The following is a 25,895-nucleotide window of genomic DNA, read 5'->3' as shown; positions in this document are numbered from 1 at the left end:
AATATATTTAAAAGAAAAAACTAATTAATTGATCCTTATATTTTGAAAAATATCACTATTTAGTCTTTTTATTTTAGTGAAACTAATTTATTAATTTATGTATTTTAAAAAATATATTATTAGATTAAAAAAAATGCTATGTGGATATTAAATATTAATTTACATTTTTTTTAATTTTCAACTCTTTGAACTTTATTTTTATGTTTTCTCTACTTATAAATAATTTTTTTAATTATTTAGAATTTTTTTAAAAAATTAATTAAAATTTTTTTGTGTAGACAAATTACATCATTTTTATTGATAGATGAAAACACAAAATGAATAAGGAGAGAAAAATATGAGTTTAGAGGAAAAGAGATACAGAGACAGAAATAAGAAATGATAAGAAAGAAATAAGTAGGAGAGAATTATGGTAAATTAGGTATAAAAAATAATTATGAAACTAAATAGTCAATAAATTCAAATTACATGAATTAACTAATGTATTTTTTTAAAATGTAGAGACTAACTAATTAATTTCATTAAAATTTTTTAAAAAAAAGTTAATCAATATTAAATAATAAAAAATTTAACGAAAAGGCTAATTAATTTAACAAAATTTTTTAAAAAAACTAAATAAATTATTTTTTAAAATATAAAATTAAATAATTAATTTTATTAAAATATAAAAATTAAATAATAATTTTTTTCAAACAATAAAGCAAACTAATAATATAGGTGGAATTTTTTTTACCAATTAAGGTTTTACACGTGAGGAATCTATTAAAAAAGCATGCTTATCGAGATGATTTGAGGAGAAGGAAATGTTGAGAGAAAAGCATTTTGTATAAGCTATATTAGTAGTTTTCAATGACTAAGCAAATCCTGCGTTTTCAGACTACCAAACAACAATGCCAAAAAAATTCAAAGCTGTACTTCCAAAATATTGATGGTTAAAGATGGCAGGTAGTTTCTATCCTATCATGACATATTTTTTAATTTTTATTAATATTATAAAACACAGCATATAATTAATATGCTTTTTAAAAAAATACTAACTATGTAATTTGCTATATTTGTATATATTAAGAGTACTTATAAACTAAAATACATTTTAATTAAAAAAATATTTTTTTTCATAAAAATATAAATAGGAATGTGAAAGTTAAATTAAATAATGCTTATAAATAATTAGGCTTATTATATAAATAATATATAATTATGCATTTTTATATATCCAAAATTTTCATAATATTTATATTGTAAGAATATATACTATACTTTATTGTAAAAATTATTATCAGTAGAAGTTACATTATTTAAAATTTAGTGTGGGAATTCGAATATCACCTGCTATAATATTAAAAAATATTAATATTCTGAAAATACAATTAATTAAAGAATAAAATCTCAATATATAAAAATAAAAAATTATAGTTCACTGGTTAAATCGAGTTCCCTCCTAAAAAAAACGAAACAATGAATTTTGCCAACATAAGCAGTAGATTTACCTGGAACAATCACGGGCTGGGCCCAGACTGCACGAGTCGTGCTTAACGCTATTAGATTTCAACAAATCAGCCCAACCGAGCATTACAATTTACAAGGCTCAGGCCCTGGCGGAGGGGGTTCGTGGATCGAGCTGTTACGGCCTTGGTCCTTCAGGGAATCACGGTTCAACGCGACTCAGCCAACTTCTCTTTCACTACTGGTTTCTCAATAAACCTCAAAGCTGCAACTGCTTCACGCTCGCGGCAATCCATAATCCATCCTTGCAAATTCTGATTCCTTCCGCGCCAAATCTTCGATCTGCAGAATAAGTTCATCTGCCAGTGTGTCTTTTTGTTGGAAGATAAGCGTTGATCAAGAGAAAAATGGGGGTAGATGATGTGCCTCTGGATGACAAGGCGAAGAGAATGAGAGATCTGCTATCAAGCTTCTACTCTCCAGATCCTGCAATGTCATCCAGCAATTCTTCGAAATTCGCTTCCTTAGATGCTATCAACACCACTTCGTTCGACGCTGATCAGTACATGAATCTCTTGGTGCGCCCCTATTCTTTTGATCCCACTTAATTGAATTTTGATTTAGTTTTGCTTTTGAGGTTTGAAACTCAACTCGAAGGATGTGGAATTACAAGTTCGCTTTGTAATTTCAAGTATTTGACGGAGCAGAGAGTTAATTGATAGTTTTAATGCAGGTGCAAAAATCAAACTTGGAAGGGCTCTTGCAGAAGCATGTTGAAATGGCAGCCGAGATAAAGAATTTGGATACTGATTTGCAAATGCTAGTGTATGAAAATTACAATAAGTTCATCAGTGCGACTGACACGATCAAGAGGTATCGCTTTCCATTCTTTAAGTTTTTGATGAACCGCTGCAGACAATTTATTTCATTCTTGGACGCGACTTTGGATTTGTTCTGTTTGACATTGCCAAATAGTAAGGAACTAAATTATCTTTTTGGAACATTAGGTATGGTACTAGTATAATTTTGATTTATGGACAGGATGAAAAATAATATTGTGGGCATGGAAGCAAATATGGAGCAGCTCCTTGAGAAAGTATGTGCATGACTTTCATCTCGATCTTGAATCTTGTTGAGTCTGTGCTCCTTTGCATGTATGTATTTATGTGAAAAAATAATAAAAAAATGGCAAGGAATGACATAGAGTCCACCAACCATTTCAGATAATGTCAGTGCAATCAAGAAGTGATGGTGTAAACACATCTCTTTTTGAAAAGAGGGAACATATAGAGAAATTGCATCGCACACGCAACCTTCTTCGTAAAGTTCAGGTACACAGATTACTGGCGTCCCTTTTCATGGTTTATTATATACCAGTTACATGCTCTTTGTGACCTTTGCAAACAAATGCTTGAGAAAATACTGAACTGAAACTGAATATTCTCTTTAGAGGGTTTGATTTTATAGAACGATGAATCAACACTATATGTGCATATGTTCTTTCATGTTATTTAGTCAACCCTTTTTTTAAGGGTCGTCAAAGCGGTTGTCTTGGAAGTGATGTGCAGCTAGTCCTGTTGTCGGAACTCTAAGCTTGTTGGTAGTTGTTAGTTCTCACTTTCCAGTTGAATCTTGACAGTAATGTTTCTATAGGGTCTCATAATTGAAGATTTTGTAGAAATTCATATTTTAATGGGATTGATATCGCTGTACTTATTCTTCAAAAATTGAGTATTTGGTTTTTGGCAATGTATGAGTCACACAGATTTCTTCTTATGTGGAAAAGAGCAGTTTATATATGATCTACCTGCTAGACTTGGGAAGTGTATTAAATCAGAAGCATATGCTGATGCAGTCAGGTTCTATACCGGAGCAATGCCAATTTTTAAGGTTACTTATTCTTTACCTAGTCCTTTGATGGCTTGATCAAGAATTTTGCTAATCTTTTGTTTTTAATTGCTATTGGTGCATTAGTCATCTTGCTTCTGTGAGTCATGTAAAATTCTAAATTTTTTAGTACTATCTTTACTAGGCATATGGGGATTCATCATTCCAGGACTGTAAGCGAGCATCTGAAGAAGCTATGGCCACAATTATAAAAAATTTGCAGGTATTTTTTCTTTTTACCAAGTCAGGTTTGATCTCAAGCCAAAGTAAACATATGGATGGAAGGGGGTATTAGTAAATGTTTTCTTTCTTATTTTTTGTTCCAATGTTTCCTTCAGCAATTAAAGATTCTATCTCAGAGATTAAAAGTTATGGCAATTTGAATTTAATGCTTATTGTGAAGAAAGTGCTGTTTACTTTTTTATGTGTCAATATTTTAAGACAAGAGTTGTGCTTTTTACTTATTCCAAATCTGCCTCATGCGATGCATTTCAGGGGAAGCTTTTTTCAGATACTGAATCCATACAAGCAAGGGCTGAGGCTGCAGTGCTGCTTAAGCAGTTGGATTTTCCGGTTTGTACCGCCTTTTCAGTTTATCACTTATAGTTATCTGTTTCCAGCATGCTATAGTTTCATGAAAGCAGGGAATGCATTTTTGTAGTTTTGCTTTTGGATTCTTGTTATGCCTACGTATTGAATTTTCCATGTTTTCATGTAATTGTTAGACATTGATTGATGTGCAATGACAAATGGCCCATTTTTTTAACAGGTGGACAGCTTAAAGGCTAAACTTTTTGAAAAGTTAGAACAATTGCTTCAGGATCTTCAGCTCAAGAGAGAAGAAGTAACCAATTTTTTGGAGGACTCTAATGATACTTCAAAAACTACAAGCACAATTGATGTGAGTGGGGGAAATAATTATTATTTCTAATTTGTGCTTTATGATGACACTCTAGTTGCTGTAAACGTTCATGTAAGCTGTGTTTCTTTTCTTTGTCTTCACTTTCTAACAACCAACTTTTATCCTTAATAATCCAATCTTAGGCTTCTGTTCATGAGTTTGCGGAGGCTATCAAAGCTTATCGAGTAATATTTCCTGACTCAGAAAAGCAACTAATTAAACTCTCTCAAGACTTGATTACCAAGTAAGTCAGGGTCTGCATTAAATTTTGTCAAATGTTCTATAACATGTGCCTTTTGTTTATGTCCCTCCCTTGATAGCTGTTGGCTTGAACTTAAAAATTCATGACAGCAGTTTTCTCATCTAACTGATTAATGCATTTGTTTCTTTAGGCACTTTGAAATCACTGAGCAAAACATAAAGGAACAGATTTCTGTTGCAAAGTTTTTGGGTTTTCTCCGTAAGTACTATGAATCTTCCAACATATAATCTTGAGATTCATGACGTTTGCACTACAAACGTACAATTGCTAGTTACTATGTTAACTAGCTATTCAGTTTGTCTTCTATTAATTTTAATTTTTCATCCTGCCAATGTTTTCATTCATCTCAAGTCACTTGTGAACATGAATTTGAGATATTTTGTTTCCACAACCTGTTGTAAGTGATCTTTACTTTCCTCATGCAACTAATATGTGATATAGTATTCTTCTATGTGATGCAAATAGCCTGCAATGTAATGCTCTGATACTGTAAGAAACTTCTTTAGCATTGTTTTTACTCATTGTCCGTGCTGCTTGGTTTCACAGTCCTTGTAAGTATCAGGGTTCTTTTTGTATGGGATCTCTGTAAAATGGAGCTTCCTCACCAAAAATATAGTGGGGAACTGAAGTTCTTGTCTTGCCTGCATATGGATAAATAAGTTTTCTTCCTAGGCAATGCTGTTATGATGTCAAAAGGATGTCCTTTTAGGGTAGACGCTATTGGAATGGTGGATGCCCTAATCATATTAAACTTATGTTGCATTTTGCTGAATATTGTAGTTGATGAAAAATAAGCTTGATACTTTTAATGTTAATGTTATCACTCATCTAATGAGTTCAACCTTTTATTTCTGATTGTTCTTGGAAGTGTTTTGCCTTAAGCCTTCTAAAGATAACTTAATCTTTAGTTTGGTAAATGTTATTTGTTGATCTTTCTCATTTGGCAGCTTCCCATCTTATTTTTTGAAATGCCTTGCCAAATGCAGGAGTTATATGGAGAGATGTGCTTCTGATGGATGAAGTATTAAATGAGGCATTTCTCCCTGATTATTCTTTGGAGGTTGTCCTTTAATTTTGTTCTTATACTCCATAACAATCTCCATCTGTATTTCATCCTTTATCTGAAATGGGAGGAAATCTATTGTTATGTCCAAGAATGGAACTTGGTATACTCATAATCCTAGTTGGTTTCAGGCTGCCCAGCGGGTTGTCAAGCAATATGTTGCAATCACATTTTCTCACCTTCTGCATGATATCTCAGGTTACTATTACAATTTTACTGAAGTTTTATTTCCTAACTGTTGTTACAATGGTTTGTTATTTGGAAAGGGATAATAGCAGTACAGAAGAATCTTGAAGTGGCATAAACACATACTAAATGTTTTGGGAATGATTTGTGTTTGTTTGACCAAAAAGCTAAGGACAAATCATAATTAATTTTTTTATTTTTTTTAATCTGTTATCTTTTTATCATTAGATAACCTTAATGTTCTAAGTTAAGTTCTGTTCAAACCAGCAGATGCCCTCATTGTCAACATTCATATGAAACAAAAAGAGGGAGTGGAAGAGAATCCCTTGCAGGTTGCCCTGGAAACCAGCAAAAATGCAGTGCTTAAAGGAAGCATGGATGTCTTAGTGGTAATATACGAGACATGGTGAAAACTGTAATATGGGCATTTTAATTTCCTTTATGTGCTAAATATGTCTATATATGTCCATTTCAATGTTATTTCTATAATATTTACCTATTGAAAATTTTCCTGTGTGTTTTGTGCACATGCTGGCTAGTTGGTGAGTTCCTAATTGATATATAACTAAGAGTTTGTGGGTTGTGGTAATATTTGATATTTTTGTAACATGGGTTGTCAACATTTACCCTACTTCATATTTCTCCTCCTTTTTCCTCCTTGATGTTTCCTTTGTGTGCGTATTTAATGCTTAGAGTGTTGCATTTCCATCACTCTTTAGAACAATTTGGTATTTAGATATAGCTTCTTCATGGTTTACTTATTTGGCTTATTCATTCCAGGACTTGCGCCATCTTGTTGATGACAACTTAGGGTTACTTCTAAAGTTGAGAGACTCGATTGTTGATTGGATTCAAGAAGGATTTCAGGAATTCTTCAGGGCTCTGGATGATCATTTCCTCTTACTTTCTGGAAGAAATAAATCAGTCAGTCAAGCACAAGGTTTGACAGAGGGAAAGGTGGTTGACAAAGTGCTTGCAGGTCTTGTCCTGGTGTTGGCTCAACTTTCTGTTTTTATTGAACAAACTGCTGTTCCAAAAATTACTGAGGCAAGGAACCACATGATAGATTTATGTCAAAAAACTTTTTTTTTTTTAATATAGCATTCTCCACATTCTCTAGGGCTTGCCTCAAACTTATGTTCTAATTGCCAGGAAATAGCTACTTCTTTCTCTGGCAGTGGTGTACGAGGCTATGAAAATGGGCCTGCTTTTGTTCCTGGTGAAATTTGTCGAATCTTTCGGTCAGCTGGTGAAAAGTTTCTACACCATGTATGAGTTAAATCCTCTCGAGATTTTGAATCTTTAGTTAGAATGCCTGTACTCCATTATTAATTTATTAAAACAACATTAGTAACTTGATCATGTCTGATTGGTGTTGTCATTCATTTCAAAACTCATGTTGCACTGATGTTGCGTGACCAAATCTCTCAGTCTGTTTGCAACCATTAATTGTTGTTGTCTTGCTTAAACAAACTTCCAACAGGATGATAATATCTTTTGTATGTTCCATATGCTATCCATACTGCACTGAACCACCTGATTCTGTTGTACCATGAATGTTCCCATTACATTGCATGAAAAATAGTCTTATGTTTGTGAGAATCATTGCTGTATCAGACATGATAACCTTAGCAATGGCAAGGCTGCTATTTCTACTCTTTTTGAGCATAACATGTTAGTAACAAGCAATTTGGCTTCTAATTATTTTTTTTGGCTTTTTAAGGTTTACCGTGCATGTTTAAATTTTTCTTTCAGTTCTTTAGCAGTGCTGGTGGCCTTCTGTTAGTTGTAGGGAAATGTAAAAAATCAGTCGCTGTTGTGATATCATTTGCTCTCTTGGATGAGTCTGCACATTCAATATCCTTTTTTTTTTTTTTTTTGTAATTTTGGCATTAGCTCTGGATCATTTTGATTATCTAATATCTATATCTGAAACTTGGCAATGAACCTAATTCCATGTTTTTGTCCAGTATATAACTATGAGAACTCAGAGAGTATCAGTTCTCCTGAAGAAGAGGTTTAAAGCTCCAAACTGGGTCAAGGTTAGTAAATGACTGCCCACGTTCCATAGACTTAAGAGAATATGCTGAAATGGGATAATTTGACATTGATTATCTAATTGTTCTTTTTTTTTTTTTTTTTAAATTTTTACAGCACAAGGAGCCAAGAGAAGTTCATATGTTTGTTGACTTACTTCTTCAGGAGGTTTGCCCATTGTTCCTTCCCTTTCAATTATCTCACGTAATACCTTAGAGATGGTTTTAGGATGCCAATTTTATTTAATTCATCTTTTATACAAATTACTATTATGAGAACCTATATACTGGAATGCATGAAAGCATGCATCTCTTTTGGGGGAAAAAGCCTAACTTTGATTTGTTCTTACCAGTTGGAAACAATAGGTTCTGAGGTGAAGCAGGTTTTATCACAAGGAGTTCTTCGCAAGCATCGTCGCTCTGAAAGCAATGGTAGCACTGCATCCTCTCGCAGCAATCCATTGCGAGATGATAAAATGAGTCGGACAAATACTCAAAGGGCCAGGAGCCAGCTTCTGGAAACCCACCTAGCAAAATTGTTTAAGCAAAAAGTTGAGATTTTTACAAAAACTGAATTTACACAGGTATTGGACTAACTTTATCTGAGGATTGGCTACCAGAGGTAATGAACTAACATGGACTCTCTGCTTATGGTTTGCAGGAATCTGTGGTAACCACTATAGTAAAACTTTGCCTAAAGAGTTTGCAAGAATTTGTCAGACTCCAGACTTTCAACCGGAGTGGTTTTCAGCAAATTCAGTTGGATATTCAGTTCCTAAGGGCTCCTCTAAAGGAAACCGTTGAAGATGAAGCAGCCATTGACTTTTTGCTCGATGAGGTAATAAAGAAAGAGCCTGACTCAAGATTTTTTTGCCCTTGTCATAGAAGCTACTATCAGAGATTGTATTTGTTTTTCTCTTTCACATGAAAATGCATGAGGTGGGAGGGAGGGGAGGGGAGGTGAGGGAATTGGGCCCAACTTTCCTTTCTTTTATGTCCTCGTGTTTCAAGAGACGAGCTTAAGATGTTCATGGTTAGTTTTGACATTTGTTGGCTAGAAATGATGGGCATGTGTTTGTCTGTGGAGCAGGTAATTGTTGGCACTTCAGAACGTTGTCTCGACCCAATTCCTCTGGAGCCTCCCATCTTGGATAAGCTAATACAAGCAAAGTTGGCCAAAAAGAGGGAACAGAGTGCAATTTCTCTATAATTAAGGAGTCTCAAATTAGTGATTCCATTGATTTTGTCATCAAGAAGTGTCGAAAGATTCTGACTGGAATGATCAAAGTACGAAGTTTCACCAGCATCCTTGGGCATATGTTGTGTAGTAAGATGATCTGATTCAATCAAGAGGCCGCTATATGTTTGCTAAATCCTGAATAAATTGCCTGGGAAATTTGTGTGCTTTGTTTCAACCCTGTGGTTTGACCGTTAGCAGCCTCTAGTTTACATACCTGCACCCGAGAAGTTCATGCTCGAGTTTTTCCCTCTGGGAGAACCTGACCTGATCTGTGCCATTTTTGTGTTTCTGCTACACTAGTTGCCAGTGCATGTAAGCCTGATGTGGCGATGATTGAAGGTTCCATCCCGTATAGGACCTGTTAGGATCTTGAAGCATATACACTTGTCGCATAGGGGTTATTACATTTATTAGACAGGGCAGAGGTTTGTTTGTTCTGGTAATTCAATGTTTGAGGAGAATAGTGCGAGATTGGAATTTGTGTTTCTGGATCGTGTGAACTTCATTGCCAATTTGTCCCTTTTCTTCCATTTGAAAATCCAATGACTTGTATTTTATTGTTGGTGTTGGAAAGGCATAACCCTGGCGGATTTTCCCTTTTTTTTTGTCTTTTTTTTTTTTTTTTTCTTTTCCCTCGTATCTTTTCTTGGAGAACATGGTAGTTCTCAGAAACCAAAATTATAAATATTTTTCTGAGGTTTTCTCATGGAAACGAAAAAAAGAAAAGAAAACCCTAGTACCAAAACACAGCCTTGGCATTTCTGGTTGTTGTGAATTAACAATTTCCCACTTCATCTAGATGTACAGACTGTTTCTGATTTTAACAAAGAAGATGGCAACATGTCAATGAGTTTTAGTTTTTAGGACCATGAGGTTTCAAGTAAATTATACTAAGGAAAATGGCAACATAATGGCTTGATTCTTTGTAGCTTCATTTCTTTTGATTTAAGAGTTTATTGCCTAAAGGAGAATAACAAATTCAAATAAATACAATGATAATATGTATTAGACATTTTTTTTAGCATCGACTGCATATTAATAATGTGTCGTAGAAAAAAAAAAAAACCAACATATTAGTATTAGTGATGGATAATTATCATCCACTTTTGAAAGGTTACTTTTGTCTTTTACCATTGCCTTTGCCTTTCAATTTGCATATTCAAACTATTTATCAAATCATACATGAATTTTGTTGGGTTTTTTTGTTAAATCTAAAATATCACTAGGTTAAGAACAAAAAGGGAAACATCATTATTGAAAAAATAACAGGGCAAGAATATTAAAATTTAAAATGAAGTCAAATGGCATTGTTTTAAAAAAATTTATTAAGAATATGAAATGTTTGAGTAAATAATATATTACTCACTTTTAATTAGAGATTATAATATTTTAAAAACTATTTAAAATAAAAAAAAAATTAACTTCATTAATTAGTATTTAAAAGCATAAGCAGACAAAAAACAAATGGTCGCTGTAGTTCATGGGTTAGAATTATACATTGTTGCTTTAGAGACCTGGGCTCGAATCGCAACAGCCACAATTTTTTTCTCTTCGATTATTGTCATTCACGCTTTTGAGATCTCAAATGCTGAACGCACATCAAGTTGCACGAAGTTATAATACACCTATCCATTTTCTATAAGTTACGTCGTCCTCGTCATTTCCCGCCAAAAAGCCTCCTCCCCTTTCATCATTTGGCGCCAAACCCCTTCCTCTCCTCATCTTCCTATTTCCACCTCTCTCTCTCTCTCTCTCTCTCTCTCTGTGCACTTCTTGTCGCTGAACTATGAAGGACGTCGACTTCAACGCAGACAAAGGTAAGATCTCCTCTCTCTCTCTCTCTCTCTCTCTCTCTCTCTCTTTCTTGCTTCCTTCTCTCTCTTTTAGATTTGTGTAATGCTGTTTTCTTTTTTTGTTAGTTCTGGCGAAGGATTTTCTTTCCAATTTCGCCGATGCAAATGGCGAAGCCAAATACATAAACATTCTTGTAAGTTTCCTTTCTTCCCCACCACCCCCCTTCTTTTTGTCTCCCAATTTTAATACGCATAAAAAAACCTGCGAATCACCTCTAATTGTTCTTTTCTCTTCAGCAAGATGTTGCAAATCACAAGAGGCGCGCAGTCCAGATCGATCTCGAGGACCTCCTTAATGTAAATTCGTTATCTTCCGTTCCTGTATATGATATCATTGTGGTAATAGAAAACCCTAATTTCATTAGTTGGTTTGTTGCAGTATAAGGACTTGGATGAAGAGTTCTTTAGAAGGGTGACAGAGAATACCCGTCGATATATTGGAATTTTTGCATCTGCAATTGATGACGTCATGCCGGAGCCCACTGAGCCTTTTCCAGATGATGACCACGACATATTAATGACTCAAAGAACTGAGGATGCGACTGAGAATACTGATGGTTCTGATCCGCAGCAGAAGATGCCTGCTGAGATCAAGCGTTACTAGTGAGTTTCTCCAATAAAAAACTCATTTGCTGTTGATTTGTGCTAGACTTGTTGTCCACTGATGAATTGTTGGGATTAAATCTGCAGCTGATTGTTGGATTTTCTTAATTTGAGCATATCTTAATCTTCTAGTGTTTATATTGCTAGATTGTTTTGTAAGCTTGGGAGGATTTGGACATTCGTATATATAGTATGGCTATATGAAACAGTATAGTTTTGGGAAATTAAAAATATCCTTTAAATTTAGCATTACAAATTGTGAACAACTTTGGTACTTTTAAATATTACCATTCCCAATCCCATTTTTTAAACTGTTTGTTTGGCTTGAGTGATGTAACTGCTTAATTTGCTAAATGCTGAATGTTGCAAAGGGCCCGCATTTTAACAGTTTTTGTATTCATTATAACAGGTTTAGACTGGCTGTTCTGAGAATTGATAAATTATTTTTAGCATTATCAGTTGTCAGCTCAAATAATCTTATGTCAGCTGTTGGGACTTGGAATTTTTACTAGATACTAGTTTTTTAGTACATCATCCATCGCAAATACAATTTATTATTGTGTTTTTGTGAAGAATTTGTCTGCTTCATATATTATATAGTTTTGGTTACAATGTGCTGTTACTTATTAAGCTGAACTTTGTTGCTTTATTCTCATTCTCCATTGATTCAGTGAAGTTTATATCAGAGCACCTTCAAAGGGACGACCATTTACTATCAGAGAGGTTAAGGCTTCATATATTGGCCAGCTTGTAAGGATATCTGGTATTGTGACCCGATGCTCTGATGTTAAGCCATTAATGCAGGTAGCTGTGTATACATGTGAAGACTGTGGTTTTGAAATTTACCAGGTAATAATACTAACCATCTAAACATTGCTGAATCTGATCTTGTCACATTTTTCTGGCCAATACATTCTTAGCAAGGATCAGATAAAAATTTAATCTCATTGTCAAATAAATCTGACTTGAATATATGCCATTAATGATTTGATCTCCTTCCCCCCCCCCCCCCCCCCCTCTTTCTCCCAAAAATAAAATAATAAAATAAAATAATAAATGCACGATTTCTTTGGGAATCCTTGCTTAATGCTATTACTGTTGGTTTATGTTCTCTCTTATGCATCAAACAGGAAGTAACTGCTCGAGTGTTCATGCCATTGTTTGAGTGTCCAAGTAGACGCTGTAAAACAAATAAAACAAATGGAAACCTTATTCTTCAACTCAGAGCATCAAAATTTCTTAAGTTTCAGGAGGTAATTATTGTAATCTAGTTTTCAGTCATAAATAATATCAAAAGCAAACAACAGTTCTTTGTGTTTGGATTTGCAAAATAAAGCTGGTTTAATGCAGGCCAAGATTCAAGAGTTGGCAGAGCATGTTCCCAAAGGTCATATTCCACGGTCAATGACTGTTCATTTTAGAGGAGAACTCACAAGAAAGGTTTGTGATTTCATGAATTTTGCAGAGGCACACTTGCTTAAATGATCAGGTTAAGAAATTGCATTAGATCTCAGCAGCTTGCGTTACTGTGCCTCAAGTTGTTATTTAAAGCACTCAACTGTAGCTTGATGGAACTTGAAAATGGCATAGCTGAAGTGCAGAAATAATTTGGATATTGTTTTTCCTAGATAAATACTTTACTATCTTTTTTGGCAGCCTTGTTCAAAATTGCCAATCAAAGAAAGAAAAAGAAAAGGAATGTTTTAAGTGTCTAAGTAAATGTGGAGATTGTCTTGTATTCATCCTTAAGCTTAAGTGGGTTCTTCGTACTTCTCATACCTATAGTTTGTACCTGACTCTTTTTTTGTCTTTCTCAGGTAGCTCCAGGTGATGTCGTTGAATTATCAGGGATCTTTCTCCCAATTCCTTACACTGGTTTCAGAGCACTTCGTGCTGGCTTAGTTGCTGATACATACTTGGAGGCAATGTCTGTCACTCATTTCAAGAAAAAATATGAAGAGTAAGCAACTTTCTGGTTTTCCATTATCACAAGGCACTAATGTCACTGGAATTTCCCAAATTACTTGTACTCACCTTTGCCATTATCAAAATCAAATTTTCTTATTAATTGCTGTCCTCTTTTAATTACTGAACTCAAAAAGGCAATTTATTCAATAATTTGAGGTCTTTCATTCCAAAAATAAAACCATTTTTCATGCTGATGTTACTCTGTTATTCATAGATGATGCAGATTACCACCTATTCTTTCAATTGTAAAACTTGTATTCATAAAGAATGATGAAATTTAAAGGAAGATGGAAGAGAATTGAGGATTTATAAAGCAATCATACAATTTGATTTGATTATTTGACAATTTTGGTCATGATAATGTGGGGATAATATATTACATGCGGTTATGCAATTGCAAAAGAATAAGTGAAGCAAGCACCAAGATTTTCTCATCTGTGCTCCTTTTTGTACTTTCTCTCATGTGAATATAGATGTAATCAGTTATGTAATGAAATGAATGACGTAATGTAATTGTCATTACATTTCTGTGTTTAGTTGCAAAATAAAAATGTAGTCCGTTGTATTTTATTGTAGGTATGAACTCAGAGGAGATGAGGAAGAGCAGATTGCACGTCTGGCTGAGGATGGTGATATTTATAATAAGTTGGCGCGATCATTAGCACCTGAAATTTATGGACATGAAGATATTAAAAAAGCATTGCTTCTTCTTCTTGTGGGTGCTCCTCACCGGAAGCTGAAGGATGGCATGAAGGTAATGCACATATTACTGAATGGTGTTCTTATGCTTGTTGGCAGTTCCATTTGTGCTTATCATTTTTTTCAAGTGATAAACTCAAATCAGACGTCTTTTAAGTGATAAACTCAAATCAGATGGCTTTTAATCTGCTGTGGGATGTAATGGGTTTCTAGGCTTCTTTATGGGCTTGTGCTTCAGGGCTTTCAAAGGAGTGCCTTATTCGGTATATCGGAGGGCAATATTTTTTTAAACCTAATTTTTGTGTAGTTTTTCATTTCATGTTGTTTTGAATACGAGGATACCTTATCCTCCTATTTGTGAATATTCATTCCTTACCTATTAATAAAAGTTCTTTTCTTATAAAAAAAAATAGTTTAACTGAAAGGATTTGTCTTCCCAGTGTCATCTGCTTTATTCCTGCAGAATGCAGCTCAAAAAAAATTGCAGCTCATTTTTTTTTCCCTTCCCTTTGATGGTTGTTGGGGTTTGGTGTTGGTGGTGGGGGTGTGTTGTGGATAGTTGCCTGTTTCCAGCTTACCCTTGTGGTTAGCAGATAAAAGTAGTTTTTGGTTAGTCAGAGATATAATTAATTTCTTCTGTCAATGGACAAGGTTTTTCTTGCATAAGTTCATGATTGTGATAATGCTCGCCAGCGCATTTTGTATTATATTTCTTTTAATGATAGAGGTAACAAATATTGTAATTCAATGAAATTGCAGATTAGAGGTGATCTACATTTATGTTTGATGGGTGATCCTGGGGTTGCCAAAAGTCAGCTTCTGAAGCACATAATAAATGTAGCGCCTAGAGGAGTGTATACTACTGGCAGAGGAAGCAGTGGAGTTGGTCTTACTGCTGCTGTTCAGAAGGATCCGGTTACAAATGAGATGGTCTTAGAAGGGGGAGCTTTGGTGAGATTTGTCTTCTGTCTGTTCTGCAACAGTTGAACTTCCTTAAAATGGATGATGATTTCTACGTAGATGTGTGAGATGACAGGAAAAGTAGAATTCTTTTCTTGCAGGCATAAAATGATATACAACCAAGCAATCTATTATGTTGGCCTTGTTCCAGTGAAATGCATTAATATTTTAATGTTATAATTTTAATTAGTTAAGATTTATTAGTTGTCAACTTTTATCAGGATACATGGGTTTCAAATTAATAACTTTTAATCTGTTTCAGGTTCTAGCTGATATGGGTATATGTGCTATTGATGAGTTTGACAAGATGGATGAATTAGATCGTACGGCAATTCATGAAGTCATGGAGCAGCAGACTGTAAGCATTGCAAAAGCTGGGATTACCACATCTCTGAATGCAAGAACGGCTGTTCTTGCCGCTGCTAATCCAGCCTGGTACATCCTTCCTGACATTATCATTTGTAATTTCACATGCTGAAATCATGTTACTTTTGCTACTTGTGGCTTACTGTCAATACATGGCAGTTTTTTCCTTTCTTTTCCATTTCCTTTTTATCTTGTAAACAAAATGAATCCCTCTGTTTTATTTGCATGAATCTTTGTACAACCCTATGTTGACTTTAGAAGTCACATAATTTTTGTTGTAGGGGAAGATATGACCTAAGGAGAACTCCTGCTGAAAATATCAATCTACCCCCTGCTCTTCTGTCAAGATTTGATCTTCTGTGGTTGATCCTTGATCGAGCAGATATGGATAGTGATCTTGAAATGGCTAGGCATGTAGTTTATGTGCACCAGAATAAAGAATCTCCTGCTCTTGGTTTCACTCCGCTTGAACCATCTAAACTTCGGTAAATACCAAAATTTCACTGAGATGTCAATATTAAATACACTTTGGAATTTTTTTTGCCAAATTATGTTATATTTTTCACACCTTGGATCATTATGTAGTAGCATGCAACTAATGCCAACAGAAATATAAATGTCAAGATGATTAGTCATTAATTAAGCAATGTATCATGTCATATTTCTTGGATTTTATGCTACTGCTTGTATAATCACATGTGCACTACATTTCAAAGCTTCATCAATTAGTGTGAATTTCCATTGTTAAGTCGTGCATGATTATTGGAGGAGTACTTGGCTTTGGTTCTATGACTACCTTAAGTTTATACAATTTATTTCTACCTTTTTTTCTTTTTTCTGTGAGTGAAAAAATTCAGAATAAAATAACTGATTGCTGTAAAATCAACTTGTTTCTAAGTGACTATCATTTAAAGTAAAATTGATTACTTTGTTGTGCAATGCTTTGTAGAGCATATATTTCAGCAGCTAGGAGACTGTCACCTTATGTCCCCAAGGAGCTGGAGGAGTATATTGCTACTGCATATTCCAGCATTCGACAGGAAGAAGCTAAGTCAAATGCCCCACATTCCTACACAACCGTTAGAACTCTTCTTAGCATCCTCCGTATATCAGCTGTAAGTCGCAATTTTCGTTTATTTCTTATTCATAATAGACTAGTCTTAGACTATGAAAATGAGGCATTTAAGCCAACCAGTTCAGTCCAGGTGAGGCAAATATAGGACTGCTACCTTGAATGATTACAGACCTGAATTCTAGTTGTTCTGAATCCACACTTGTTCTGGTTAAAGAAGTGTAATAAAAAAAGTAGGTTCAGATGCTTGTTTTATGCTGTCAAATGGATAGGACATAAGATGCCAGTTCCTACCCAATGATGAAATACAATGATTTTGATTTTGAGTTTAGTGAGACTATGATTGAAACTGATCTCCTTTGATAACAGGCTTTAGCAAGACTACGATTCTCAGAAACTGTGGCTCAGAGTGATGTGGATGAAGCACTAAGATTAATGCAGATGTCTAAGTTCTCTTTATATTCTGATGATCGTCAGAGATCTGGTCTGGATGCCATCTCTGACATATATTCAATATTGAGGGATGAAGCTGCAAGGACCAATACAATGGATGTCAGCTATGCCCATGCACTCAACTGGATCTCTAGAAAGGCAAGTGAATTTTATTTTTCATTTCTTCATGATCTTAAAAACTAAAAACATACTGGGGTTCACAACTTCCATGAGCTTTCTATAAACGAAGAACTTAAGCTGCAATATGGTCCACAATTCTGGAATTAGGAAATGCCTGTCTGGATGTCAAACTACTTTGGTATTCACCACCAGTTATGTGGAACATGTGCCACACTTTATGGCTTCATCAGGAGTACATTACCACTGAGAGGGATCATATTCAAATACTTGGATCATGTGATCTGAGCAAACCTGACAGGATGAACATTTCTGGGAATGTATTGGATAAAAATAAAATTTTATAAAATCAATATCTCCATGCACAATTATGTTGGGTGTGCCATATTTTTTCTTTCACATTTAAGTTGTGTGCATCTCACAAGTCCATTGTGGTCACTGGTGCTCAGATTTGATATTCTTATTTTTAATTATGCTGGGTTGACTTTTATCTTGAGCTGATTTTACTTCGGACCAAAATTTACAATTTTGTCCCTCAGTTGCATGAAGTCTGATTGCTTGTGATGCTTGTTTGTGAACAGGGGTACAGTGAAGCTCAGTTGAAAGAATGTTTAGAGGAATATGCAGCCTTAAATGTGTGGCAGATACATCCCCACACCTTTGATATCCGTTTTATTGATGCTTGAGTCTTATGGTAAATTATCTTAGTGGCTTTTCCCTTTATGAATGTAGTTGTCAGGATGAATCAGCATTGAAAAGATTCAGTTGGAAGCTTTTGATCACACATAGCTTACTTTTTCAAGTAGATTCTAATTTTTAACTGACAAAGTAGCATGGATTGTTATTCTATTATTTGTGTTGTGGCTTGAGTATTTGCTAATAGCTGGCACTGGCAGAGATTGGAAAGTAAAGAACTAAAGATGGTAGGATAATGTATTGGAAAATTGGAATTATATTTGTTCATTTGCTAACCTAACAAATATGGTTGTAGAATTATATATATATATATATAATTTCAAAAAAGTATAATGTGGTTTTGTTATTTTTCACTTGAGGGTTTGTTTAGATGGGGTGAACGGAGGTTTAGTAAATCAATGTAAAGTAAGGTAAAGGAAGATATGTTATGGTAAAATAAGATAATAGTTTTATTTATATTTGGAAGGAATGTAACGTAAATAAAGATTTTATAATCTTGCTTTATTTGGTTGGATGGTATTGAAAAATAAAATTAAATATAAAAATTATAAAACTATTCTTTTTATGAAACTTATTATTTTATAGTAAGAATGGATGTTTTAGAGATTTTTTAAAATTGATATGAATATTATAGGAAATCAAAAAATAAAAGTTTTTTCAATCCTCCCTAACCTATTAAATTTGTGGATTAGACATTGGAAGGTTTTGGAGTTTTGAAACCCTCCTTATCTCTCAACCTTCTATTCCAAACAAACGAAAAATTTCTTAAAATCAATCTTTATTTTTCCTTACCACGTAACCCCTCAATCCAAATAAAAGGTAAGGGACAAGACAAATGTTTGTTTTTCATCAAATAACTTTATGGTTTTATGCCATTACTTTGTTTTTTGTCCTGCCCTTAACAAGGGGGGGGATGCGAAGCCACATGAAACCTATTTGATGAAAAATAAACTTTGGTTGGCCAAATCAGATGGTACTTTCTTGAAAAGTAGTTTTTTTTTTGTCATATATCTATTTATGTTGTCTGCTGGAGAAATACTTACAGTAAGTAGGTTGGTATACGGGAAAAATGATGGTACTTTTTCGAAAAAGTACTCTTTTATTTTTTTCATACGTCTATTTATGTTAGTCGTCTGTTGGAGAAATATTTACATTTTACATTATACTAGAAAATGAATGGATTATGTGCAAAGTATCAATGGATTACGTCCAAAGTATCCGAGGGTCATCGTTTCGATGGGCAATGCTATCAGTGTAATAAAAGTGGTTATTGATTGAATGGAAGAACAAATTGGGATAATCAAGTTCTTTACAATAAATCGTCCTCAGTTTAGCGTTTTGGGATGTAAAGTTGTTGGCTGAGGAATTCTGGATCTCAAGTTCAAGTCATCCTTGTGATGACTGACGTGTGATCGCAGGTGAGATGTGATGAGTGGACTAAGCCAGCTAGTCGTTGGCAGGTAAATTGTTGGGTTGTATAAAGTTGGCTTTATTTCGTTGGACAATTTATACTTGTCCAAAAAACCAGAATACATAAATATTTGTCTTTTATAATGAATCCTGTTTTCTTCTCTTTCAATGACCTTCCTTTTAGGTTTCCTAACCATCTGTACATCAAATTCATAAATTGAGGGTGTAAGAAGGAACCAGAAGATAAAAAAAGGTTTCGTACGCAGAAACATATATATATATTTTTTTATTTCTCTAAGGAAAATGGAGAGCAAGCCCATAAACGATCGCTGCTTGATCCAAATTTGCTAGAAGAATTAACAATTTCTTTTTCCTTCTCATTGCCAGGAAAATAATAGTTTCTATACTTGAGTTCAAATTTCATAGGTATCCAGGTGAACAATTCAATTTAATTGTAATCTCTTCAGAGTCAACAGAGTGTTGCAAAAAAGGTCTTTGATTTGGAGCTCAACGATACTCCTTTCTTAAAGAAAGTGTCAAACAATACGATGGATCCTATTCCTACCTATGACTATCGCGGAAGCAGACTATAGAGACGTCATTTATCTTTATCTAAATGATTTTTTTTTTCTTTTAATAAAATTACTTAGAATATTTTAAATTTGGCAAATAAATTACTAAAATTACAGCAGTGGGCATATACCAATAGTAACTGTATGTATGTTGGATTTGAGAGATTGGTTCGACTCCTCCCTCTCCTTGCATATGTAATAAAAAAAAATTAATAAAATTAAGTATTGTAGTAAAATTAAATTTTTTAATAAAATTAATTAATTAATTGTACTTAGTGCATGAATTAATTTTTAGACGCGAGCCAGCTGCGTAGAACCACACCATATTACTCATTTTATAATTCTGTAGGGGATCATCTGTCTTAATCATCCCATTCTCATATTTGCACCTTAATTAATCCAAGTAAAAGGGTAAAATATATTATTTTTATTTTTACTTATAATTAAATAAAATAAAAAATTATAATTATAATTATAATTAATTTAAATTAAAAAATATAAAAAATATTATTTTTATATTCTCTTATATAATTAAAATTAAAAATAAAATATAAAAAAATAATTTTAAATTAATTTTAATTAAATACAAAATAAATTTATTTGTATTTTATAATTTATATATATATAATTTAAATATTTTAAAAAAAATTTTAACTTTATTTCTATGATAAATTAAATATAAATAAAATTTATTATCTTATTTTTAATTTCACTTTATTCTAATTTCAATACGAATTTCGATTATAATAAGTGTACTAAGCGTTCTTTAAAAAATCTAGATTTTTTTCATTAACAAATGTTAAAATAAAAGTAAAAATTTAGAATCAGTGCGTCACGTGACTTATATTGCGAAGGCACAGCTCCAGGCCGTAGCCTAAAACCCTAACACAAGCGATTCCCATTACCTTTCGCGCTATTTTTGGCTGCCATACGCATATCGTGAATATCAAAACCAATGGCCGGCGGCAAGATCAAGAAAGAGAAGCAAAAGCCTACACGAGCGCCGTCGAATCACTACCAAGGAGGCATTTCCTTCCACAAATCGAAGGGTCAGCACATCCTCAAAAACCCCTTACTGGTGGACACCATAGTCCAGAAATCAGGAATCAAGAGCACCGATGTTATTCTCGAGATCGGTCCCGGTACCGGAAATCTTACCAAAAAGCTCCTTGAAGCCGGTAAAATGGTTATTGCTGTTGAACTTGACCCCCGCATGGTTCTCGAGCTCCAGCGCCGATTTCAGGGCACTCCTTTATCTAATCGATTAAAGGTATGATTTTGTTTGATATTCTTTTCCTCCGTTGGTTTCCGGGAATGAAAAATATTGATTTTATTTTCTCTTGGGATATGAAAACTTGAGTTTGGGTACGTGGTCTAGTTGTTTGTATTACGTGAAATTGTAGTCGTTACACTTTAACATAGGATATTTTTAGTTCTTCAGCTATAAAATTGCGTTTCATTTTGGCGTCTGATTGTGGATAATGGATTTTTTCCCTATTGTTTCTTTATAATGGCTAGTGTTTATTAGGTGTTTCTCTAGTTGCTAATGATTGTTGAATTCTATGGCGACGGGGAATTTAGTTGGAATGCTTAGATGATCATAGTAATATTGCTTCACTTTATGTACCTGTCTCTGGTTCATATGCCATTCACTACAGGGGCACAGTGGACTTGATGCATCTGCACAATTTAAAAAATGAATTCAAACTAACTGGCTTGTAATTCTGGTTTTCACAGGTCATCCAGGGTGATGTGCTCAAAACTGATCTTCCTTATTTTGATATATGTGTGGCGAACATCCCTTATCAAATCTCCTCTCCCCTCACATTCAAATTACTGAATCACCAGCCTTCTTTTCGGTGTGCCATTATAATGTTCCAGAGGGAATTTGCAATGAGACTTGTTGCCCAACCTGGAGACGCTCTGTATTGCCGTCTATCCGTGAATACTCAGCTTTATGCTAGAGTGTTCCACCTCCTCAAAGTTGGAAAGAACAATTTCAGGCCTCCGCCTAAGGTGGATTCCTCTGTAGTTCGAATTGAACCCAGGAAACCACGTCCCCAAGTGAATCCCAAAGAATGGGATGGATTTATAAGAATTTGTTTCATTAGAAAGAACAAGACTCTTGGTTCAATATTCAGAATGAAAAATGTCTTATCTTTGCTGGAAAAGAACTACAAGACCCTGCAGGCATTACAACCTTCTCAAATTGGTTCGTCTGAGGGTAATGATGCTGGGATGGGTATTTCTGGACTGGGAGATTATAAGGAGGATCAGAGCATGGACTTGTATGATGGAACAGATGATGAGATGGAGGTAGAGGATGGTGATGCAGATGCTGAGGTGTCTGAATTCAAAGAAAAAGTTTTAGCTGTGTTGAAAGAGAAAAACTTTTATGAGAAGAGATCCTCTAAACTCTCACAAGAGGAGTTTTTATACCTGCTCTCTCTGTTCAATGTGGCTGGCATACACTTCTCGTGATCATTTGAGGCCTCAATGTTACCCTTTTCCATTTTTTTCTTTCAGAAATTTTTATGAAGTTTGCCCCAATTTTGTTTTGTTTGGTTAACCCAAAATCTTATTTATAAAATCCTGTAATTTAGTTTTGGGGCTGAGAATAGTTCCCATTGCTTGCTTGAAGGGACTTAAATGGAAATATGGCAGTTAAACTCTGAAGTTCAGAGAGCCTAGATGAGTGTTGTGGTCCACTGTTGAAATAAGCGCGTGGTCCAAGCAAGTGCAGGAATAATTCCAATCCCTAAAGCCATTGTGTTTCCTTAATCTGGCTCCCAATTGAGCACCTGCTTATTGTGGACCAGAATTCTTACTCCTAATTCCGATTCTTTTTTTTCCCAATTATTAGTTGATTGCAATTCTCTTAAGAAGTCCAAGATTGATATTAGAACGGATAAAAAAATTATTATTTATTTTTTATATTTTCATGAAATTAATTATTTAATTTTTATATTTTAAAAAATATACTATTTAATATTTATATTTTGCTTCCATATAATTTTTGAGTTTTCCTGTTAAATTTTTTATTAATCAATAGATTTTAACATTATTCAAATTATAATTTAGTTTTTTTATTTTAGAAAAATTAATTAGTTGATCTTAATATTTAAAAAATATTATTATTTAATCTTATTTTAGTAAACTTAATTAATTAATCCATGTATTATGGAAAATAAATTTTTGAATAAAAATGAAAATTTTACTATTATGAAGACTAAATATGAATTTATATTTTTATTTAATATTTTAGATATTATTTTTATGCTTTTTCTATTAAGAAATAATTTTTTAAAATTATTATTTTAATTAATTCAAATATAGGGAAAATGTTTAATTTTTTGCATAGATAATTTATATTATTTTCTATCAAAAGATGTAAAATAAAAAGAAAAAGAAAGAAGGAGTAATTGCAAAAGGGAAAAAAAATTAAAAGAGTAAAATAAGAGAAAAATAAGAGGGGAGAGAATTAGTTAATTTTAATATAAAAAATAACCATAGATATTAAAAAGTTAACAAAATTAAATGATAATCATTAATTAAAAATATAAAAATTAATTTATTTCATTAAAATAAAAAGATTCAATAATAGTTTAATATGTATTGAAATTGATAAAATGATTAAATAGTTTAATAAATTAAAATAAAAAAATTAAATAATATTTTTAAAAAAAAAATATTGAAATTAATGAAGTTGTCTATCTTAATTTATTTACATTATTTATAAAAATACTCTAAACTTTAATTACATTCTTGATATAAGAGTGATAAGGTAATTTTAAATGTGTGGAATAAATGTTGCAATTTTTTTTACAAGGTCTCTAGCCAGATGATTTGTAAATATGTAATTTGATGATTTAAATTTTAATTAAATTTTTAAAAATTATTTAAAAGGCCTATCATTCATTTAATGTCAGTTTCAAGTTTTTATTCTTAATTCTTTAATAAAAAAATAAAAAAATAAAAAATTAAAGTCATCAATACACTAGCAGGCTGTGAATAAAGTAATTGATTTTTTTAAGTAAAAATGTTTTTAAAAAAATTGAGGGATTTTTTTGTAATTAAGCACATAAACGAGGGAGGAACAGAAAAAATAAATAAATCTATCCTCCCGTTATAATCCGCCGTCCTGCTTCTCAAAGACCCAAGTCCGGAGCTCCTCTACCTCGAGTTTGGTTCCCCGAAATATCCCTGGTCAGTCTCTCTCTCTCTCTCTCTCTCTCTCTCTCTCTCTCTTGTGGTTGAAAGTCGTTATCCTCGGTTGGTATGTTGTACCAGGCCTTTCTTAGTGGATACTTTTCTATTCCTTTTATTTCCCCTTCTAAATAATGGAGTACGATGCTTGAAGGTTTCTATGGTCTTAGCTTAATGATCTTTAAATTTCTTCAATTAATGATTTTGCTAGGCACTGTTGGCATTTTCTTGGGCTTTAGCTCAAGTCTCTGCCAAATTATTCAAAAGTTGCTTCCTTTCCCAGTGCTTTAGCCGATTAATTTTGTCTCATTAGATCCTTATTTGGTTCCCTGTTAATTTTCAATATGAGTTAGCTTTTCCATTTCTATATATAAACACCTCATGGGATTAGAAGACAATCCGAAATATAGTGTTGATTGCTGGTAGAGTAGTAATTTATGTGGATGTCATGATAGATGATGGTCTTTTTCTAACTTAGTTCTTCTGTGGTTTAAATGTTATACTCCCTGCGAAGTATGAAGTACACTTGTAGAGAACTTGCCAGGAACCTTGCTTCGTCAAGTATGATACAAATGTGGTTGTTATAAAAATTAACTTCACACGAACTAATTTGCTTTTAAATTGTAAAGACAATAATGCCCACAAGGGTAATAAATTATCTAGGAAGTGCAACTTCCAGTTGCTAGGGAAGTAGCATGGTCTTCTTTTTGGGAAGTTGGTTTGATAATGCAACCAAACAAGATTCTTTTCTGAACTTCATTCTTTAGTCTACTTACCCCCAACGAAATAGACTGGCAATCTACATGTTACTTGAAGCTTTTGGAGCATTTTGGGCAACTGTTAACTGCAACCCTTAGTGGATGTTTTACTTATTTGATATTTCTGTCTTATAATTTATGCCCATTCTGTGCCTTATTGCAATGGTATCAAGTGTTTTTCTCTTTCCCTATTATTTTTTTTACCCAACTATATTTCATGATCTTACACCTTTTTTTCTTTTGGGAATGTGCCTTAAAAATCCCTTATTCATTCTCTTTTTTTTTTCTTTTTTCTTTTTGGTATTTTAGTTGTTACATCCTTCATTTGAGAAGACTATGATCTCAATTGTACAGTTCTTTCAAGTTGTGGTGAGTGAAGGTAGAGTAGGATGAATTGCAGCTTGGGTCTCTGATGTCTTATTTAATCACTGCTGATGTGAAGATATATTTAGATCCTTTAAAAGTCTAAGTCAAATATGGAACAAAAAAAAAAGTGATAAGTTTAGCATGGTTATACCATAACTTAATAATATCTGATCTTTCAACTGTTGAAAATTCACAGATTTGGAAAGGTGATGGAGGCTCAAGCACATGATGCAATTGCATGTGGGCCTCATGTTAAAACCACACTTAAACTTGCGTCGGAAATATACACTGTTGATGCAAGCAACGGTAGTACCATCTCAGAGGAATTGGTTTCTATGAAAGAGAAAAGCATGAGCATATTGAAGGAATTCATCACCAAACATAATGTTCCTAATGATGTCCCTGATGACCTGGTCGAAAGCTCTTCTGAAGATGAAGAACAAATACCTGAGAAGTCTCATGTTAAGTCAAAGAAAACAAAACTTACTTGAGTTTCCTTGTTATGGGCTCAAATTTGGTAACATCAATACCTAGCTTCTTTATTTTCTAACTGCCTTGAGCAAAATTTCAGAGGTACTAAGAGTTAGGTTGTTTTGCTAGATGAATTGCTACTCGTCTCTTCTAGCTTTACTTTTGTAGTTTTTATTTCAATATTTGATCATCAGCTACTGCCTTATGTGCTGAAATCCTACTTTGCTGCTTATGTTTTGCAATTCTAGTAGGTTATCCTTCAACCCTATGGCAGAGAGAGAAGTTCTAAAACTCAAAACTTGAT

At 33.5% G+C, this 25,895-nt stretch overlaps 3 protein-coding genes and 1 long non-coding RNA gene across 4 annotated transcripts; all 4 read left to right on the top strand.

Moving 5' to 3' along the window:
* Positions 1 to 1,616: 1,616 nt before the first annotated feature.
* LOC110657797 (vacuolar protein sorting-associated protein 51 homolog) lies at positions 1,617 to 9,578 on the top strand. The gene is made up of 20 exons (XM_021815170.2): positions 1,617 to 2,024; positions 2,180 to 2,319; positions 2,488 to 2,542; positions 2,670 to 2,777; positions 3,238 to 3,336; positions 3,479 to 3,556; positions 3,829 to 3,906; positions 4,103 to 4,234; positions 4,378 to 4,478; positions 4,627 to 4,694; positions 5,483 to 5,556; positions 5,691 to 5,757; positions 6,016 to 6,134; positions 6,526 to 6,792; positions 6,898 to 7,014; positions 7,716 to 7,787; positions 7,900 to 7,950; positions 8,135 to 8,365; positions 8,443 to 8,619; positions 8,872 to 9,578. The coding sequence occupies exons 1-20, from the start codon at positions 1,854 to 1,856 to the stop codon at positions 8,989 to 8,991; spliced, it is 2,325 nt and encodes a 774-aa protein (XP_021670862.2). The 5' UTR covers positions 1,617 to 1,853; the 3' UTR covers positions 8,992 to 9,578.
* Positions 9,579 to 10,619: 1,041 nt separating this feature from the next.
* LOC110657791 (DNA replication licensing factor MCM7) lies at positions 10,620 to 18,065 on the top strand. The gene is made up of 15 exons (XM_021815158.2): positions 10,620 to 10,838; positions 10,941 to 11,008; positions 11,112 to 11,171; positions 11,254 to 11,477; positions 12,149 to 12,326; positions 12,608 to 12,730; positions 12,828 to 12,917; positions 13,295 to 13,437; positions 14,022 to 14,199; positions 14,904 to 15,095; positions 15,367 to 15,539; positions 15,752 to 15,955; positions 16,420 to 16,585; positions 16,912 to 17,133; positions 17,694 to 18,065. Exons 1-15 carry the CDS (start codon positions 10,808 to 10,810, stop codon positions 17,796 to 17,798), a joined length of 2,157 nt encoding a protein of 718 aa, XP_021670850.2. The 5' UTR covers positions 10,620 to 10,807; the 3' UTR covers positions 17,799 to 18,065.
* Positions 18,066 to 20,648: 2,583 nt separating this feature from the next.
* LOC110657783 (ribosomal RNA small subunit methyltransferase) lies at positions 20,649 to 22,480 on the top strand. Its single transcript, XM_021815146.2, has 2 exons — positions 20,649 to 21,060; positions 21,528 to 22,480. Exons 1-2 carry the CDS (start codon positions 20,746 to 20,748, stop codon positions 22,269 to 22,271), a joined length of 1,059 nt encoding a protein of 352 aa, XP_021670838.2. The 5' UTR covers positions 20,649 to 20,745; the 3' UTR covers positions 22,272 to 22,480.
* Positions 22,481 to 23,838: 1,358 nt separating this feature from the next.
* Positions 23,839 to 25,806, top strand: LOC110657777 (uncharacterized). The gene is made up of 2 exons (XR_002495437.2): positions 23,839 to 23,996; positions 25,317 to 25,806. It is a non-coding gene; the product is annotated as an uncharacterized LOC110657777 (long non-coding RNA).
* Positions 25,807 to 25,895: the final 89 nt, after the last annotated feature.

Source organism: Hevea brasiliensis, chromosome 2, assembly GCF_030052815.1.
Source record: "Hevea brasiliensis isolate MT/VB/25A 57/8 chromosome 2, ASM3005281v1, whole genome shotgun sequence".
Classification (NCBI taxonomy): domain Eukaryota; kingdom Viridiplantae; phylum Streptophyta; class Magnoliopsida; order Malpighiales; family Euphorbiaceae; genus Hevea; species Hevea brasiliensis.
Note: the sequence above shows the minus strand (reverse complement) of the source record. Positions and strands in the feature narration are given on the sequence as shown.

What these genes read in the sequence shown, in the direction of transcription:
- LOC110657791 (XM_021815158.2), top strand. Translation starts at nt 10,808, where the DNA reads ATGAAGGACGTCGACTTCAACGCAGACAAAG. An exon ending in CGACTTCAACGCAGACAAAG is followed by an intron (nt 10,839 to 10,940) that starts GTAAGATCTCCT and finishes TTTTTTTGTTAG; the next exon opens with TTCTGGCGAAGGATTTTCTT. An exon ending in TTCAAGAAAAAATATGAAGA is followed by an intron (nt 13,438 to 14,021) that starts GTAAGCAACTTT and finishes ATTTTATTGTAG; the next exon opens with GTATGAACTCAGAGGAGATG.
- LOC110657783 (XM_021815146.2), top strand. Translation starts at nt 20,746, where the DNA reads ATGGCCGGCGGCAAGATCAAGAAAGAGAAGCAAAAGCCTACACGAGCG. An exon ending in CTTTATCTAATCGATTAAAG is followed by an intron (nt 21,061 to 21,527) that starts GTATGATTTTGT and finishes TGGTTTTCACAG; the next exon opens with GTCATCCAGGGTGATGTGCT.
- LOC110657797 (XM_021815170.2), top strand. Translation starts at nt 1,854, where the DNA reads ATGGGGGTAGATGATGTGCCTCTGGATGACAAGGCGAAGAGAATGAGA. An exon ending in TTAAGCAGTTGGATTTTCCG is followed by an intron (nt 3,907 to 4,102) that starts GTTTGTACCGCC and finishes TTTTTTTAACAG; the next exon opens with GTGGACAGCTTAAAGGCTAA. An exon ending in GTGAAAAGTTTCTACACCAT is followed by an intron (nt 7,015 to 7,715) that starts GTATGAGTTAAA and finishes GTTTTTGTCCAG; the next exon opens with TATATAACTATGAGAACTCA.